Below are 20,240 nucleotides of genomic sequence, written 5' to 3' on the forward strand. Positions count from 1 at the left end.
CTGCTGAAGAGGCAGACGAGGTCTCCAGGAGACATAGAACGGCCCAATTAGGGGGTCAATGCCCACCTCCGCATAAGGGAGCTGCAGCTTTAGCACCACAGCAACCTTCCTTAAAAGCTCAGCAAAAGCAGAGCTAGTCTCAGTTGCGAGGTTAGGAGGAGAACACAAGCCAGAAGGGGAAGAGTGAAGGCCACTAGTCTCACCAAGGTCAGACACCCAATGAAAATCCAGAGGAGGCCAAGCAGTGTCACTCCTGTCATCACTGACTTGGCCAAAGTACTCCTCTCCCGAGGGGAAAATAGAAGGAGTTTCCTCCAAAGGAGGAGGACGGTAGCCTGAAAAGAACTGATCTGCAGTCGCCGATGTGGCAACACCTCGGCGTCTGGGAGGGGAGATGCAGTAGCAGGGATTGGCACCGACATCTGAGACGATACCGATTTGACCATGGATCTAGAAGGCCTTACTGATGCCTAGGGAGGTCCCGCCGGCATGGAGTCAGTTAACATTCCTCAGGCGTCCTTGGGGTAGAGACGCACAAAAGTGTGAAGCGAAGAACCACAACTAACATGAAGGTTTAGAGATGAAATTCCGTCATCTGATCTAGAGTTGCCTCGGTGCCGGGGAACATCATAAGATGCGGGGCAGACTCTTGCTCTGAGACTGGAGGAATTGGAGGCATGTCAGAGACAAAACATAGGCAGTACAGTCGGGGAAGACCGTGACTTTGACTGCCTTTGGCGGGACGTACCAGTTGACAGCAAAGACAGACAAAGGATCCTCATGGGAAGGACTTCTTGAGCAGGCCCTCAAAGGGAATTCGGAGGGAGAAGAAGAGTGACCGATGAGGGACCTTCGACCACTGCGCCACCAAAAGCGTTATGTGGCGCTCCTGCAAAGCGGACAACTGAATCTGAAGACAGGAACTACAGCCTTCAGAGTGACAGGATGCACACCCAGACACTACATGCAAATAGAAGGAGGGTCCTGCGATGACAATTGTCCACAGGACCCTGAAGACATCTAGAAAAAGGCACACTGTGTAGTCAAACATCAAGAAAGGCCAACAATGGCCAGAGGTGCGCTCTTTGTATCCGTGTGGAAACGCGGAAAGGAAGAAACTGACATCAGCGCATCAGAGGAGGTCTTATATGTACTCTGCCTATGTTACATCCAAAGGAAGACGTACCAGAGTCTCTCGATGTCCTCTATAGACGCACAGAGGTACTGCTGTAGAAAGTTTACCAGATCCAGTTTAGCGCCTGGGGATAACTCGAAAGTAAGGAATCTGCGGCTATATATGTTTAACCATTTAGTATACATACTGGTACAAAAAAATACCCATCTAAATACATACATTTCACATTATGAATGTTTACATACACCAAGATATGCTGTACTTCAGTGTTTGAGTATAGTGGTTATATAGCAAAGGGGCCAACTCTCGAGTAGTCTCCTGAAGATAATATAGTTATCCGTGGAACTTATGTTTGGGGGCAATTAATGCAATAGAGTTTGGCTGCTTGAACAGAGAAAGATGTAATGTAGCACCTATGTTTTATTTCTTGTATGAAGGGGTTTTGAGGCGAGGTGCCAATCTGGAGCGGAGGTTCCTTTGTTGAATGCATTTGTTGATTTTATTCTTGATGGAAAGGGGTTCGGTTTCATGTATTTCTTTGTTGGTAATACAAAGCAGTTTGAAAGTGGATATTCTAGCAACAGGTAACCAATGTAGGGCCCTCATGGCAGGGGAGATGTGGACTTGTGGACTTGTGGCTTTACCTATAGGAGTAGTCTCACAGCAGAGTTCAAATCCATTGTAGTCTTTTTTATAGTTGATCAAGATGATGCGTGGTAAAGGCCATTGGCATAATCAAGTTTAGAGATAAATTGGCCTGGACCTTCTGTGGAAATTCCAGGTGGGGGAAGATGCATCGCTGAGTTTTTATAGTAATAAAGCTTGATATTGCTAATATGTACACTTGGGTATTCACTGATAACTTGGGAGTCTATGGTAATTCCAAAGTTTCTTACTTCCTTAGATCCATTAGGAGGCGGTTCCCAGATCACCAGGCAAAGAGTGGGGGATATTTTTCCAGTCACCACATGCAAGTATTTCAGTTTTGGAGGCATTGAATTTGAGATCGCTCCCTATCATCCACTTATCAACAGCTCTGAGGCAACTGAAGATTTTTGAGTTTTCAATGTTTTTGGGGCATTCCAGTTTAAGGAGTATTTGTGGGTCATCTGCATAGTTATAGAATGTGAGCTGAAATTCATTGATTATTGTTGGTAATGACTTCTTGTACATGTTGAAAAGCATGGGTGAGATGGTAGAGCCTTGAAGGACTTCCGCTTTTGTAAAGTTCAGTATGGATGAGAAAGGGGGAATATGGATGATATTTGTTCTATTATGAAGGTAGGATGTAATCCAGTCGAGTGCCAGCTTGATAGAGTCTTTGTATTAGAGAGTCATGGTCAACTATGTCACTGGCAGCTGAGAGGTCAAAGAGAAGTAGCATGCAGAGCAGGCTGGCTGTTGCAGATAGTTATCGCTGTAACACGAAGAGCTTGTTGAGTGTCCATGCAGAGCAGGCAGGCTGTTACAGATGGTTATCGCTGTAACACGAAGAGCTTGAGTGTCGCGGACCATAGTGTCTGGAGTTTCATGTTGGCAGTCACTGCGGGATGTCAATGCTGTAGCATGAACAGCAGAACTTGCAATGCCGGTCTTTGCAGACTGGCGCTGTTTCACGAAGAGTCTGGTTGACCAGAGCTTCACAAGGTCGGTTCGCTCTGGAGAAGATCTTGGTGCGAACAAAGCCATTCATATTTGCGAACAGCACGAAACTTCAGGATTTATCCATTTATTTGTAGGAAAAGTCTAACTGATGACACATTAAGGGGGCAGGCACCTGGAGACACCTCTTGAGGTTCAGGAACTCACTTCAGCAGAGGCCAGCAGGGCTCAGGCATCTCCAATGCAGCAGTCAGGTGGGAGGCCTGCTGAGCTTTTTGGGTCCTTATAATTCAGAACAAGTGGCCAGCTAACTGGCCTTTGGATTCTTTCAGGTGGCCTGGGATGAAGGGGGAGGCCCAGTCTTCCTTCGCAAACAGCAGGCAGGCCCCAGGCAGCATGGCAGGCATGCTTCTGTAGTGTTCACAGATCCAGGAGTATACTGAAGAGTGGGTCTGAGAGTCCTAGTTTTATACTTGGTGCAAGCTTTGAAGGAAGAGAAACGTCCAGTATTTTCCACTCACAGCAGTGTTTAGAATGTCGTTCTTCCCTGCTTGTAGTGACAATGGGCTAATGTGATGTTCTTTGTGTGTGAGCTGAGGCAGTGTCATTGAAGTGCCAGTAGGGCTTTGCCCAGCAGCTCCACCCCCTCTACCATGCAGACTTGGATGTCCCATCCTGCCAACAACCAATCCCTCTACTGCGTAGCTGTCTGGAAGGAATACACTAGTCATCTGCCAACCACACCTATATATGTCAATCTAAGTTTTGAGTGTGTTTGAATGCTAGAACGACACCTAGATTCTTTACTTCAGCCAATATGTTTGTGTGATGGGGCTGTGGAGGGCTAATCTTATGCAAAGCAAAAGTTGGATCAAATGTCTTCCACAAGTTAAAAATGGTATTTGAGAGATTTTGTTTCAGGTAATGTTATTAGCATCCATGTGTTTACTCTCTGAAACAGAGTATTAAACTCACTTAACAAATTTGTAATTTGTAACTAATACGTGGACCACCCCTCCTATCACAGGTTTGGATGTTGGGAGTGAAAGCAAAATGAGTTTGCGCTGCATTGCGCACTTTTCAATACCCTCAGGATGGGGACCAGAAGGTCTACTCCTCATGGAGGCATTACTAGTTGATCTGTGCCAAAATCATACTGTAGACCTATCCTTAATCTCATCCAGTGCATGTGGGACATCTCTTTGTTTGTAGAAGCTTGGGTCCTTCGGCAACTAAACCAGCTGGTATAATAAAACTTCAATCACATGTAGGCAAACTATAAGCAACACTGTAGGAATGGAATATAAAGAGGAGAATGACTAACTGATGATGAATTCTGAAAATTAATAGTAAACGGCCAGGCAAGACCGGAATCTAGCCCCTTTAAAACAAATGAAGATCTGAGAGGTCATCTTTTCACCTGTGGCTACCCACTTTTAAGTAAATTGTACCTCGGATGGTGCATTAGAAAAATGTCATTAAGTAGAGGAGGAATAAATGGAGCCTTTACCAACTGTGCATAGGTTGGTCATTCACAATCTGCCACATTTTACCGGTTTCCTAAGCAGTTTGTGTTCGTGTCATGGTGTTCTTACTTTGAAAGCTCGACCATCCCCTGAAAACCTGGGCACATTAGCCAGCATGCAAGACGAAATCTCATAAAATTCAAAATTCCAATATATAGTACATGCATACAAAATATATGTGTCACAATTATGACATTATGACGGATATATTGTTCCTTACGGAGACCTGGACTCACTCTGCTTCGGAACCAGATCTTAATATTGCCATACTACCGGGATATGCTCTATATAAAATTGATAGAATTGGTCAAAGAGGGGGTGGAGTTGCAATTGTTTATCAATCCTCCATTAAAGCAACCTTCCCCGAAACCGCCCATGCCAAAGACCCAGTCTTGAGGCGGAAGCCGGGGCTGGAGGTACTCTGTTATTTTAAAAAAAAAACTGTACATTTTATTGAATTCTTTCTTCTGTGTGGTGTCACTATTCATTTGACTTTTAAAACGAAGCACAACTCAGCGCTCGCTCTCACCTTAGCGCTCAGCTGATCTCACAAGCTGTTCGCGCCGTCTCACTTCCTTGCCTGCAGCCGCCATCACTAGCGGCGTGCGCGCTGACCCCGCCCCCTTGGAGGCCACGCCCCCTATTCACCCTACTTAAACCCGCTGATTCCTTGGCTTGGTAGTTTGGTCTGCCCTGTTCCCATGATGCACTGGGCCAGGGACAGACTAATTTGCATATAGCCAGGTTCTGAGCTGGGATGGGGCAGTGAGATAAATAACGGTGATGGATCAAGCCCTGATCTTTGGACTGGGTAAGAGTGGTCTGCTTAATTCAGACACTCTGTTCATCACCACCCCCTTTTCTGTATCGTTTTTGGCCACTATAGGTGTGGCAGGGTATACTCAGACATGAGTCCCTTTCTCACTGCTCCATCAGGATTCAAGCAAGCCGGGCCGAAGAGGCTGAAATGCCAGAAACCGGTCCCCGGTAGCTTGTCTCCTTTCTGGTGAAGAATTGGCTTGGTAGTTTGGTCTGCCCTGTTCCCATGATGCACTGGGCCAGGGACAGACTAATTTGCATATAGCCAGGTTCTGAGCTGGGATGGGGCAGTGAGATAAATAACGGTGATGGATCAAGCCCTGATCTTTGGACTGGGTAAGAGTGGTCTGCTTAATTCAGACACTCTGTTCATCACCACCCCCTTTTCTGTATCGATTCCTAGCGGTCGCCAGCAAACCTTGACCCAGTCTTGAGGCGGAAGCCAGGGCTGGAGGTACTCTGTTATTTTAAAAAAAAAACTGTACATTTTATTGAATTCTTTCTTCTGTGTGGAGTCACTATTCATTTGACTTTTAAAACGAAGCACAACTCAGCGCTCGCTCTCACCTTAGCGCTCAGCTGATCTCACAAGCTGTTCGCGCCGTCTCACTTCCTTGCCTGCAGCCGCCATCACAAGCGGCGTGTGCGCTGACCCCGCCCCCTTGGAGGCCACGCCCCCTTCCTTCCCCCACAAATGTGTATGCATAGGACGCGCAGCGGACGAGCGCAGCGGACGAGCGCAGCGGGAGCGCCGTTTGCGCGCCGAAGGCGCGCCTAAGGCAAGCCCGTCTGCGCCCGTCCGCGCCAAGACAGCGCATGGCGCAGGAACCCCTGCCCTAATCCCCCATTGTATCAGGTACACTCCCAATGACCTTCGTCGTTTGCGCGGCAAGCCCGGCTGTTCCTGTGAATTTGATTTGTCAAAAGTAGTCAGCTCCCCCAGCTGCAATAAATGCTGCTGGTCTCTCAATCTCGATTCTGACCTGCCTACCCTTCCTCAACAACCACGTCCCTTTTTTACAGGTGGCCTGATAAACGCCCGATCGATGTGTAAACATAATCAGGACATTCACGACCTCATTACTGATCACGACCTCGACTGTCTCATGATCACGGAAACCTGGCTTACTGAAGACAGTAACCCCGACATAGCCGTAGCCCTCCCTCAGGGTTACTCCTTCCATAGACAGGACAGACTTAAAGGTAGAGGAGGAGGTGTTGCTATCATACTGAGGAACACCTTTAATTGCCACACCTTTTGCCTTGACCCCCTCACCGACGCAGAGGGACTTGGCTTTTCCATCAAGCTCAGCCATTCCCTCTCCCTCTCCAGTGGCCTGATCTACCGCCCACCTGGAAACGCCGCCAAATTTCTTGACTCCCTAAACGATGCACTGGGACATTTTCTACTTTGTTACCCGCACTTTACCCTCCTAGGAGATTTTAACTTGCACCTCGAGACCTCTTCTGATTCCCAAACCAGCAACTTCCTACGGACACTTGAAATCTTCAACCTACAACAAAGCGTCAAGTTGCCTACTCACTCTCTTGGTCACACCCTGGATGGTGTCTGTTCCAATTTCCCTTCCTTCACCACCCTTTCCCCCTTGCCCCAGATTTGGACAGATCATTGCTTGATTCCCTTCCACATCCCTAGCTGCCACCCTCCTACCAGCAATAAACACACTTCTTACAATGCCCACTCTACAAATTGGAAAACGGTCCAGAAAAATCTAATCCTTCATCCCTTTTCCCCTATCAGTGCCCCCTCTCTATCCGGTAACATCGATAGAGATGCAGTTCGCCTTCATTACTGGCTCTCACAAGAAATCACTAAACGATGCCCACTCAATCAACAGGGTAGTATATTGAAGAAAAATAAAATCAAAGCTCCCTGGTACACGCCTGATTTAGCCTCCGCACATCTACTCTGCAGGAAAGCGGAACGCAAATGGCGCAGAACCTACGATAATGGCGACCGTAGCACTTATATTTTGCAGAGGAAAAGCTATCTCTCCACCATCAAATTGGCTAAAAAAAAACTTACTACGTTAACGCCATTAACGAAGCCAGCCAAAAGCAAAAAACCCTGTTCACAATAGTAAAAACTTTTACCAACCCCAAAGCCCTCCAACCTGAAATCCCCCCATCCCAAGAGCTATGTGACAAGATCTCTGATTACTTTAATGATAAAATTACTTCTATTCAAAAAAACTTTCCCCCTCCCCCTCCAACACATAAAATCCCCGACTCGGACCAACCGTGCCTGACCGCTAATAATCTCAAAAATTTCTCCCCGGTGACTGACTCAGACCAGAGAAGCCATTCTTGCGTGCAAATCTGGCTCCCCCTCCGACCCCTGCCCTCCCAAGATCCTCCATCTCATCATCGATGATGTCAACCCTATCATCAATGAAATAATCAACTTGTCCCTCAGCTCCGGTTTTGTTCCTTCTGTATGGAAAAAAGGCATGGTTAAGCCACTTATGAAAAAGGCAAACAAATCCCCAATGGACTTGACCAACCTCCGTCCCATCACCCTGCTTCCCGCTTTGGGTAAAATAACAGAACAGCTAGTACACAAAGAGCTCAAGACTTTTCTTGACTCCCATAATTTACTTCATCCCCAGCAATCTGGGTTCCGGTCCAAACATTCAACTGAAACCGCCTTAATCGAACTGACCGATACTATTAAATCTTTACAAGATCAAAGGAAGAAGGCTATTCTAATCCTTCTTGACCTCACGGCAGCTTTCGATACCATATCCCATTCCATCCTCATAAATAGACTTATTGATATCGGCAACACCAACTCAGCCTTATCTTGGATTAGATCCTTCCTCAGTGATAGGACCCAAACTGTCACCCTTGGCTCCTTTCAATCCAATGAGGAAAAGGTGTCCTCCGGAGTCCCCCAGGGTTCCATCCTAAGCCCCCTCCTCTTCAATATTTATCTCATCCTTCTTCTCACCCTGATAGAATCATTCGGCATAACCGTAACTTCTTATGCCGATGATACTCAGTTGATCATCCCCCTAGACGACAACTCCAACAAAGCAGAGCTTAATCTCAAACACTGCCTAACAGCAGTTTTCCAATGGATGGACGCTAACCATCTTCGCTGCAACTCAAATAAAACTGAGATCCTCCCCATTGGAAAGAATGTCTCGTTCAGCCCTGCTCTGTGGTGGCCTGAAAACTCTGTAGCCCCCCCTCAGACGGTCACCTCTGCCAGAAACCTAGGGGTCATTTTTGACTCTGACCTCTCTTTCGATCACCATGTCACGTCTGTAGCAGGAAAATGCTTCGGCATAATTAAATCTTTGAGAAAGTTATTTGATTTTCTTCCCCTTGACTCTAGAAAGACAGTTACAGTAGCCCTCATACTCTCACGGGTGGACTACTGTAATGGTCTCCTGGCAGGGACAAAAAAGTCCACTCTCTCGAAACTTCAAAGTGTTTTACACACTGCCGCCCGCCTTGTTCTAAAACTCCCACGCAAATCATCAATCTCCACAGCCCTCAAGACCTTACATTGGCTCCCCTTGCACAAGAGAATACTCTTTAAGATTCTCATTGTTGCTTTCCGAGCCTTCAACAAAACAGGTCCCGCTTATCTTGCCAGACGTTTCCCTCATTATAATCCAAGTCGTTCCCTTCGATCCTCACAAGAAAACTTTATGACCTCCACCAAGTTCAACCTGAAGTCTAAAGGCGGCAAAACCCTCAGTATCCTGGCCATTAAAGCCTGGAACAGCATGCCAAGACAGCTCAGACTTCAGACTCTTGAGAAACCTTTTAGGAAACTCCTCAAAACTTGGATTTTCAATCTCTCCGACGACTGGACTAAAGCCGCCATCTAGCTTCCCCCCCTCCCTTCACTTTGTGATTTGGTCTCAAGGTTTTACAGCGCCATGATGCTCCTTCCGGAGCGAACGCTGCGCTTTATAAATACCCCTCCAAATTCCAAATTCCAAAGATAAGGCCATTCTGTTTTCTTTCAAGGTCACCAATACAGAATCCTATAATGGACTCCTAATATACAGACCACCGGGCCCCAGAAATACCTTTATTGAATCCATCTCAACTATTATGGAATCCTGCATGGTAAATGCAAATTTTACTGTACTAGGGGTCTTTAATTTCCATCTTGAAGATGTTGAAAACAGAGACACTAAACAACTTACAGACCTATTTTTAAGCCTAGTTCTTACTCAAATAGTAACAACGCCTACACACACTGGCAAACATACCTTAGATGGCATATTTACAAATCATCCTCAACTACATTTTACTAGGACATTACCCTTACCATGGACAGACCACAGCGCGATCTTCTTTACGATCTACAAGACAGGCTCCTTAAACAGAAGTTTAAACACTAATATTTTTGGTGACTCAACGCTCCTGGTCTCATATTAACCCTTCAGACCTTCAAAGTATGTTACAATTACACTCTGTTACTCTTGACACCGACCCTGACCAAGCCGCGATAAGCTTCAACAGTTGGCTGGAACAGGCCGCAGCTAGTCTAGCTCCGGAAACAAGTATAGGAGCCCGGAACAAAAATAAATTGTCCTCAGCCCCCTGGTATAGTACTGAGCTAAAAGCTCTAAAGAAAATCTGTAGAGCTAAAGAGAGGCTCTGGAGGAAAGAATACTCGGAGAAAGACAAAAAGATCTATGGAGCAGCCATAGCTAAATACAAGGAAGCCATAAATGAGGCCAAATCCAAGTTCTTTACAGATAAAATCATGGCTGCCAAAAATACCACCCGAAAAAAGTTTCAGACAGTGCACAGGCTCTCCGAGTTTACAAATACCACACACCATAAACCTACTAAAAAGTTCTGTGTTCAATTAGCCAACTTTTTTCGAGAAAAAGTTGTAAAAGTCTGAGGAATTTTCCACCAACGAATGTGTGCCGGAATTAACGGAACAAAAACTGGTTGTTCTCAACAACCTGATAGTTTAAGAAAAATTCAGTCATCTCACTAAGGAGAAAGTGGAAAATCTCATCATGACAACCCACTCAGGATCGCCACTGGATCCTTGTCCAGCTACAGTTCTCCACATGGCTTCAGATGCTATTGCTAAGGTCCTGACACTACTTTTAAATAACATCTTAGAACAAGGACATTTTCCGATGCACTGGAAAAACTCATTGATAAAACCTATTCTGAAGAAGCCCACCCTGGACCCAACTGAAGTCGCGAACTATCGTCCTATCACCTCTTTGCAGTTTCCCTCGAAAGTGCTGGAAAAAGCTATAAATGAAGAATTAGTCAAATACATTGAAACTCATGATGTACTGGATCAAGCACAACATGGCTTCAGACCTCTCCATAGTACAGAATCTGCATTGATTGCAGCTACTGAATGTATACGTGTCCAAATGGACCAGGGCAGGAAGGCAAGGTATTGCTTGATTTATCTGCCGCCTTTGATACGGTGGACCACCAGATACTCTTTCAACAGCTGGCAGAAATAGGTATTATAGATAGGGCTGCAGATACAATTAAAACCTATTTGGCAGACAGACAACTGTGATATTAGATGAACACAAATCCCCTTCCTTCCTAATACCATGTGGAGTACCTCAGGGCTCGGCACTCTCGCCCACCCTGTTCAATATATATGTAGCTCCTCTGGCAAAACTCATTCGCTCCTTTGGTTTTATAACAATTTGCTATGCAGACGACACACAAATTGTTGTCTCCTTGGTTGACCCATTGGAGGACGTAGCAGCCCGCTTTAACTCATGCATGGCCCATATTATTAATTGGATGCAGAGCAACTGCTTAAAGCTTAACACTGGAAAGACGGAGGTCATGACCTTTGGAGGGGATACTTCTCTTTGGAACACCACTTGGTGGCCGGACATAGCAGGAGTCTGCCCTAGTCCCGTAAAGAAGGTAAAAAAACTGGGGATTATAGTAGATGATCAGCTTTCTCTATCTGACCAGGTCAATTGTATTAAGTCTTCATGCTTTTATACAATTAAGGTTCTTAGGAAAATTCTTCCCTTTATTCCGATGTCTCTCAGGAAGAGGGTAGTCACTGCGCTGATCCTGTCGAAAATCGATTATTGCAATTCTTTGTATCTTGGTGCCAAACAAAGTGTTATACACAAATTACAGATTCTACAGAATACAGCGGCGCGACTATTGTTGAACCTACCTAAATTCAGTTCCATCAGCTTATCGATTCGAGAGCAACTCCATTGGCTCCCGATTACCGCTAGGATTAAATTCAAGTCAATGTGTATTCTACACAAGGCTTAATATAGCAATGGACCAGGACAAATTAGACAATACGTTGACTGCTACATCCCATCTAGAAATCTTCGCTCCGCCTCAGCGTCCTTGTTAAGAGTCCCTAGGATAAGGACGTTAAAATGGGGTGGTAGAAGTTTCCAATACCTAGCCCCTAAGTTATGGAATTCCATGCCCCTACATCTAAAAACTCAAAAAAAACTATCCCAATTTAGACGGGATCTTAAAACTTGGTTGTTCTAATACCCAGCTATTTCTTGTTCATCTTCTCCACTTTATCCACGGTACGCTTTGATAGTCCAGCACTAGGACGCCACTGGCATACACGCGCTTTATAAAAACCTCATTTCATTTCATTTCACAAGTCTGTCATGGCTAAAGTATGGCATTGCCATTTATATGGCCATTTCAAAGCACATAGCAATTTGTTATTGGAATAATATGACATATTACCACTCTAAAGCATCTAAAACCACTTGATGTAGGAAATTTACTATAACCTACAAGTCAGACGGCATCAAGAAACCAAAAGGGTTAATGTCCAGTGTCAACATGCAATACTGTTTCACAAGTAAAGCAGGATCCAAGTGAAATACCTTCAGAAGACAAGTGCTCTCGAGTGAGGTGTGTAAAAGAAAGAAGATAGAAAAGGGCTACCTGACACAAGTGACAGAATAAATATCAGAAGATTGTATCATCCCAAACAAAAATGCCATGATCCTACATCTGGATAATAAAAAAAGTATTGCTTTTCTGTATTAAAAAAAAAACTCATACTGAGAATTGTAGCATATAAAGAGGAATAGGACCATGATGCATGGACTACTACAGTTGTAAGTAATGCCTGTTCAAGTGAAGCGCATTCGTACGGCAATTCATAGGCTTGAAGAAATTTACTTTGATACATGGCACCAGAATGATGATGCAATGCTACTGTTAGTGTGCAGAGCCTACTGTAACTCCAGTTTCTAAATCTTAGTTGAATGTCTATGGTGTCTTTATAAATTTGACATTTTGGTAGGAAAAAATAGGTTTTATACAGAATAACAGACCTAATATCTATATAAACAATTTGTGAAGTTCATATTAGCACCACTAATAATGAAAACTGCAAATGGTAGGAAAATACCAACAGCGACCAAAACAAGAAAAAACAAACCACTAGATGGCGGAATAATGCACAGCATGTGAATCCAGAAAAGGATTCATGCTGTAAAACTGTAGAATGTACATGTAGGAGTTACTTCTCGTCACTGCACCTCTTTTCAGTAGAAAGACGACATGTTCAATAAGTGTTAGTGTAATGGGTCACAACTGCCACAGACAGCAAATTCCAACACTGTGACAGTATATTATTCGGTACATACTCCAGCAATTCACATATACCTTATTGAAAAAATTCACATTTATTTACTGTCAAACAGGTGTTAAACTTTACATTGGATATTAGTGATGGGCTCATTATTAACAGGTTTACACAAAAGGATGAAAAAGCTGAATTTTCCTGAAAATGTACATTAGATTTTTATCGTAAAATAAATTAATTGGTAAATATAGGCGAAAGTAACATGGAAGAGTAATATTTCAGACTTTTTTTATTTTTAAAAAAAAAACCTGATGTCTTTCATTCACTAGAAAGGCGGTGAGAAGTGTCCAGTGCCCTTTAATTTCACTGTTCAAGAATTAACAGCAAAATCATTTAAACCTGTACTAGAACCGATTGCACATGTCACGCTGCAACACCGTAAGTAAAGATTTGTTCTCTCCATAAAAAGAATTTGGCAATAGGAAACCTGAAAATAACAAACCAAGCTCATGAAAACAGAACACTGTTTACAGGGAAACACGTGTGCATGGTTAGATTATTTTAAGATGCAGCCATGATGTGTAAAAATCCATTTTAACATATGTGCAACCAAGAGCTTTTTCACAATATTTTCTGCAAACCCTTTGAACTTATTTTAAGGACAACCATATCTAATAGACATGAGTGTTTTTATCATAGCAATAGAACAAAATATAATTTATTTTACCATTTTCATGAGAATAGTTCATTATACAGTTGAAGAAATATGAAATAAGGCCTGTGGCTTGATTGCTAGTGGTTAGACATATTTTCAGTCTTTGCCATTGATGATCAACTGTTTGCAGTGAACTGCAAACTGATGCAGGTTTCCGGCCCTGCTTTTGCAAGTCTTGTCAGAAGTATTACAATAAAGTAAATCTGTCCCACAGGATTTTATAGCCTACTTCTTGTATATAATACAATGCAGGCCTTAAAAAATGTTGCAGCCATATTTACAAATTTGTTTTGAAAACTGCTGCAGCAAAATAGCTGAAAATGTTCCTTCCTATTTCCATAATTCAGCAGCAGGAGTTTCTAATACCTTGATGGTATCTTTTCTTTGTAACAAATACATCTTTTTAGTATACTCTGTGTATATACAAAGTTTTACTTTTATAAAAAAATTCACAGAACTACAAGGTCCATTCATTTCCTCCACGCTGACAACAAAGTGGCAAGAGAACAGGTCTTTCAGCAGATAGAAGGCGGTCTGAAAAAGACCAGATGTATCTTAGTGTGGCCTTTTGAATTACTATTCAACACACCATTAAAGGCTTGTCACCAACTGCATTTGTCCTTCCCGAACATCGCCTTCCGGTATACAGCCTTCTTTGTTTATAGGGATGATATAGCCATCGCTATTGCCCCTGCTTATCTGGTAATACATCTGAAGATGGTGGCCAGCTCCAAGGTTTGGCATGCTTTTATAGTAAATGTCCTCAGTCTCACTCCTTTTTGATGGAGAGAGATCATCTTCAACGCCAGGGCTACTCTCGGGATCGGGCGAGTCTTTCAGATTGGGCATGCTCGTGTACAGGGAGTCTCTGTTTGGAGACTCCATGTGGTCCTCAGTCTCGGATGTTAATTGAGATACATAGCTGTCCGTTCCCTCGATTTTCACTTTCTGTGGATGGTACAAAAGTGAGTGCGTCCGTTGTGGAATGAGTGGTGCTTCCAGCTCCTTGTGGTGAAGCTCTAGTCCTGGATTGTCACCATGCATTAAGGATGAAGCATCTGCTACAATGGCATCATCTTCGCTACTACTTCCTCCAATAACGGCTTTGGCTGGTAGTGTGCGTTCTAGGTTGTGGTTTTTGCTGCTGCCTCGTAGGTTGTTGTGCACTAGTTCAGATATTATCATTTTTTCAAAAGCAGTGTCGTTCAAACTTAGGCCACAATCTACAACTTGCAAACTATCACTGTAGTCCCCGTTTCGAAGTGAGTAGCTGTTGTTGAAATTACCATTTAGCGGTAGAGTATCCATGGCACTTGTATCCCGGGCATTGTTCAGAGAATGTCCTGAAACAAAATAAAAATGAACTAGATGTTACAATTCCAATTTAATCACACAGGCGTTTGCTCTATGCTTACAAATTATTTAATGTAGTTCAGGACAAAGTTGTCATTATGTAAGTCATCAAGAACATAAACGTGACATTTTCGGTAAGTTGCACACCTTATAAGAAAGATGTTTTATTAATAGTTGACGTTCATTCATTTTACCAAAATGTTACATTTTGTGTTAATTTGAGTCTTCCACAAGAAATCGTTCACTCCATGCCCTTGCATATAGAATGCAAAGCAATGCATTTGAAACATTTATGTTTTAAGCACAGAAACATAATTTAGAAAAATAAAACAAAATTTGTCCTAAACAACACTAAATAAAAAAAAAAGCATAGCAACATACATAAAGGGAAATGTACAACACTGACCCATGGGTACTGGCAAGCAACTATGTTAACAGTTCTAAGGTTTCCTTTTTCTGATAATGAAGAAAAGAAAAAAATGAAAACAATGAACATGTACATAACAGATGTGTAACAGTCATTCTTTCACACAAATGACGAGGGCTGACAAGAACCACCCAAAAACACAACTGACAGCAGGTGGAATGACTCACTTTGGACAACTCACATCATGTCTGTCTGCTCAGGCTATCTGGCCTAAGAGTAGCTGATATATAAAAGAAAGTAAAATGATTTATTGTAGCATGATGAAGATTTACTAAGTTTCTCAGCAACTTTGTTAGAGCAAGGGTTCAGCAAATTAGATCACCAGCAATAACAGCCTCTTTTCTAGTTAATACCATTTTTGCACTAATATTCTGTCTGCCAGCAACTGCCCTAGGCCTCGGAAGGTCATAGTTCACCTGCAGCCCTGCAGTCTGCATCAGTCACAGTGACAGCACTAAATGAACCCGTGCAGGCAATTATGAGTTAGACTAACGAAATTCATGGACATCAAGGTCAAATGTAGAAATGTCTGGAATTTCTTAAAGTATGGCTCACAGAAATAAATATTGATTGTAGGATGGGAAGAGTTGATTGAGCCTTGGCCAACACATTTTAACGGTTGGAAGAATGAAAGTTAGTGAAATTGGAGAAGGACATGGATGACGGATTTTAAAGGATAAGGATGTGTTTTTCGTGGTGACATGCTCTTGTTGAAATAAAATGTTCTTTCCATTCAAACACAAAGACATAAAACCTGCACAACACGGTTTCCCGCAGAAAAGTAAAAGGAATGCAAATAAATAATAATAAGAGTTGTGGTATGCAGTAAGAGGTGGACATATGTATTTGAATAACACATGCTCTACAGAAATAGTCCTAAAAAAACAGGAACGAATGGTGTAGCAATGCCACTGACCACTGAGGCTGCTGCATTATATGCAAGGCTTGGAGGAGTGTATGAACAAATTCTTGTTTGGAAAAATACTGTCATTTCATCCACGCTCAAAGCTGCAGTTTACCATGAAAGATTAATGGCATTTAAAAAAAACGATGATGTCTGTTCCTCAAAGCAGGCCAGCGTCAAAAGGTAAAGAACACCACTGTAATAGCAAACAAAAGGACTTCAAGCAACGTTGTGAATATGAAAAATGTGCAACTGGTTCAGCACAATGTGAAGAGAATTAGGACAAGTGATGAAGATGTTTGCTTGGGAGCCCGCTTTGCCTCTGATTAAATCACTCTGTAGATTTGTAATTCCATATCGGAACAATGGCGTTTAGTTCAAGCACATGTTTTATATAAAAATTGAAAAGCAAAGACCGCATGCAGGCAGCCGCTTTCCCAAAGTATGTGCGCTTTTCTTTTTAATGTTTCACTCTACTGTGAAACATATAGTGTGACATGTTAGGCAGGGCAAATATTCATTCCAAGATAAACGGCAGCTTTAAGCGCATTACGAAATATTTTTGGTCTGGTTTAAAGAGGCAGTTTTGCTGCCCAAAATCAGGTAATTCACTATAGTCTTTCCATACATAGCCTGTAGCAAGAATACTGTGGAAATGTAGAAATGGTAAATAAATTAAACATTTCTGCTAGACAGTGCTTTCTAAACCGCAAATTATTTCAGCATTCCGGATCATTTGCGTTTCCAAAAGACTAATTTGTAGTCTCTAAAGCACGTGAATACTACGTCAAATTTAGGAATTTTTTTTATGGGCTGACGAATGGGAAATTCCACTTGTGAACCACTTGCCCGCTGAGTCTACTTCATGAATACGGTTATATTTTAATTGTGCCCATTAAAAACCATGCTGAAAAAATTTACATTTGATAGGCAAAGTTAAGTTTTACTCCCATACTTGTCTCTCTGTAGGTCGCTAGAGGAAAGCGTAAGAAAAATTAAAAAGACAGAAAAACAAAAACAAGAGAATAAAAAAAAGAGAAACCGGAATTTAGTTAAAAAGAAACTCGAAAGTCGAAACAGGGTATTCATAGCACATTTAGAGATTAGCATTGTTAAAATGCCGAATAAATTAAAAGCTACTATTACTACTTGACAAAAGCTCATCTGAAAAACATACTTGCTAATAAATAATTATAAAATAGACATACATGAAATAATGGAAAACAAGTGCAGTCTATCACTTGCAATCTTTACAAATTTGACCTTAAGCTAATTCTTGTACCTACACAAACACCAGGACACATTTCACCAGCATAGAGCTGCACCATACTATAGACTGTGTCTTTACACATTAACAAATACTCCTTAAGTGACACTATGCCTTGCACTATTGTACAACATCAAATCAACTTCATAAGCTGATTTTATGAACTTTCGAATCAAATGGACCTAATATTATATAGATATGGTACCTCTAAATGATATAAATCTTGCAGATGGGCTCTCAGACCATGTGGTGTCAGTCCTGTAATAGTATATTAAGATTTATGCCACCTGTGTTGAAAACATGGACAATTACTCATAAATATTAATTTAGCTCACACATTCCTATAATATAGTGCAGTTGTAAAAGCCTGGCAAGGGCAATGCTGCGGTATCTGTTAGAAACGTACAACATAGTGCTGAACTATCGTAAGCTTAGGCTGGATGAGAGCAAAGCGAGCAAAGAAGACCAGGTTTATATGGTAAATATATGCACACCTGATGAGTTAAACACAGGAGCAGAAGGGGCATTACACACAACAGTTTCAGCGAGCAATGTGTTATAAGGGTTGTTAGTGCCGTGGGGTCGAAGAAGTGGGTTTGTTAGTAGGTAATTGCCAGTCATTCCTAAAGCAAAGAAACACAAAGAAAGACATCAGTTTCCTAACTTTGACCAGGCATGACCAATAAAGCAGTCTGTTTTGTGCTACCATTTTACAACTAATCAAATTGTACATGGTTACGAGTGGCCGATTGAACGTGACGTAATTTCAGAAAATGGTAGAGAGTGGCCACATTTCACTAATGCTTTCTCAGTCCCCAAAGTAAACACTTGCCAAAGATGAGATTATCCAATTCATACAAAATCACAACCAATAGAGAATGGAAATGTAATCTTGTCATCGAATCTACCGCCTTGAGATGGTTCGCCTCAATATACTTGTGAAAACGTCCCCAAAAGTCATGCACACACAGATGCAAAACAGTCACTAATAAAAACATTTATTTGAAAAATTAATGGCAGAAGCATAAAGCCTAAAAATAATCCAGAGAAGATAAACTGCAATAAAAAGCCTTGCATGGTTTATGCAAAAGCACATGCAGCAGAAAAGCACAATTTACATAAACACATTCTATAATATCACGTATTCTTTATAAAAGAAAGAGCTAGGCTTCTTAAGTAACACATTGCATGCTAAATCAATTATCTATGTAAAAGCATTGTTTACATTTCAGACAGACAAAATAAACACATTTACAAAATCACAGAAAGGAGTCAAATACATGTTTTCAACATTATTTGTTTTTGGTTAAATCTTTTTTATATACATCTTGAAAGATTTTCCCTAGACAGCATCAGAAATGTGTGCTACTAGTTTACCCAGGGTACATCGTGAGCAAAAACTAAGGTAAACCTCCACGCTATTTTGCTAATCAACTTCAGTATCATTTAGGGGCTAATAATTAATGTCTTAGTTTTAGGTCTATTCTATCCCGGGCCTCCTGTGTGCACAAGCACGTGTCTAAAAGGAGCAAAGCTGAAGGTGTCTGATGATGCAGAAGCATTCTCACTGAAGGTTACACACAACGCAGACTAAAGCAGGGATCGCCAACCTCTTCTGGAACAAGAGCTACTTATGCTCAATGAAAATGATAAGGAGACACTATTATTATTAATGTTGTACAGGTGGTCGCACTAGACAAGATTACATGAGTGGCCACTAGCAGTGTGAAAAGGTTTTGTCAGGTTCACATGCCTTTCAATGGATAATGCTTAACCCAATGCCCCTGGTACAAGGTTCTCAGTTACATGAGGATATAATTAGTAAATGTAGTCTTAATATAAAGAGAGAATTAACAGATATTTTAATGGATTGTCACTGGCTTTTAACACAACGGACGTTTTTATTAAAGCCAATTTAAAAAAAAAATAAGTTACTGCCGGGTATGAGGTTTTTGGGTGTAACCTTTGCTTTGGGGCGATTTTACAGAGTTTGAATGAAGTTTTAGTAATGCTCTGAACATTCTGTCACACAATATGTTAGGAGCAAATCACTTCATTATTATCTGTGGGCTTGGATTGATTTTAGTTTGGAATGGTTTTATAATGTTATGGATAATTTATGTAATGAGATTTATGTTGTAAATGTTTTTAAAGACCCTGGTCTATAACAAACTTATGTTTGACTGACTGACTATGACCATGGCACCATGGTTATGGTAATATAGCTGCACATTGTCAGATGATTTATCACTCAGCTTTAAATATATTTTAAAAATTGCGTCATTTTTCTCCAAGCATGAGCTTATGAGTTCTGAAAATACACACATTTTCGTCTTGAATGCAAACTCTCAAATTTATTTTACATACATTAGTTCAGCCAAGCAAAGGCTTCTAATGTAGGAGGTTAGGCTACACACAAGAGAGCTACTTACAGGTAGCTGGAGAGCTACCAGTAGCTCACCAGGTACTCGTTGGTGAAACCTGGACTACAAAAAATGCATAATTCTTCATGATCCATTTTTTTATTTCAACTAATAGAATTTAAAACAAACAGCCAGAGCTATGGAGCACTGGAACTGGAAATGAGGTTAGAATATGCATTATTTGTGGGTAGCAAGCATTATAGGAGAACTAGTTTATATTCAATATAGTTAAAAGTGACAAAGCCAGTCACACAATGAATTCAAAACCATCAAAGTTTATGTGGGCAATAGAATCAAGATGCCACTTTAGAAATCACTGTCAGCACGCTTTAGTAGAGTTACTCTTAAGCTAAGCCTCGAAATAAACAGTTAACATTCTTGATTTTTCGAAAATTAGATTAGCAGGTATCTGCAAAGAGCAAATGTAAGATCAACCACTAGAGTAAAGCAATTTGTTTTTTATAACAGAACATTAAATGTTAATAACGTT

The 20,240-nt window shown here is 41.7% G+C and overlaps 1 protein-coding gene across 12 annotated transcripts in view; it reads right to left on the bottom strand.

The window, feature by feature from the left end:
- Window positions 1-12,740: 12,740 nt before the first annotated feature.
- Window positions 12,741-20,240, bottom strand: part of LOC144755651 (adhesion G protein-coupled receptor L2) — a 250,472-nt gene continuing 242,972 nt past the window's right edge. For 3 of the 12 annotated variants that reach the window (XM_078644875.1, XM_078644866.1, XM_078644861.1), the window contains 2 exons: window positions 17,533-17,614; window positions 12,741-14,719 (listed from right to left, as the gene is read on the bottom strand). In XM_078644875.1, the coding sequence (XP_078501001.1) occupies window positions 17,580-17,614 (35 nt within the window). In that variant the 3' untranslated portion in view covers window positions 12,741-14,719; window positions 17,533-17,579. Of the gene's footprint in view, window positions 14,720-17,015; window positions 17,034-17,532; window positions 17,615-17,821; window positions 17,951-20,240 lie in introns of all 12 variants that reach the window. The other 9 variants (XM_078644831.1, XM_078644823.1, XM_078644816.1 and 6 more) reach the window with 5 other exon arrangements.

Source organism: Lissotriton helveticus, chromosome 1_1 (assembly GCF_964261635.1).
Source record: "Lissotriton helveticus chromosome 1_1, aLisHel1.1, whole genome shotgun sequence".
Lineage (NCBI taxonomy): Eukaryota > Metazoa > Chordata > Amphibia > Caudata > Salamandridae > Lissotriton > Lissotriton helveticus.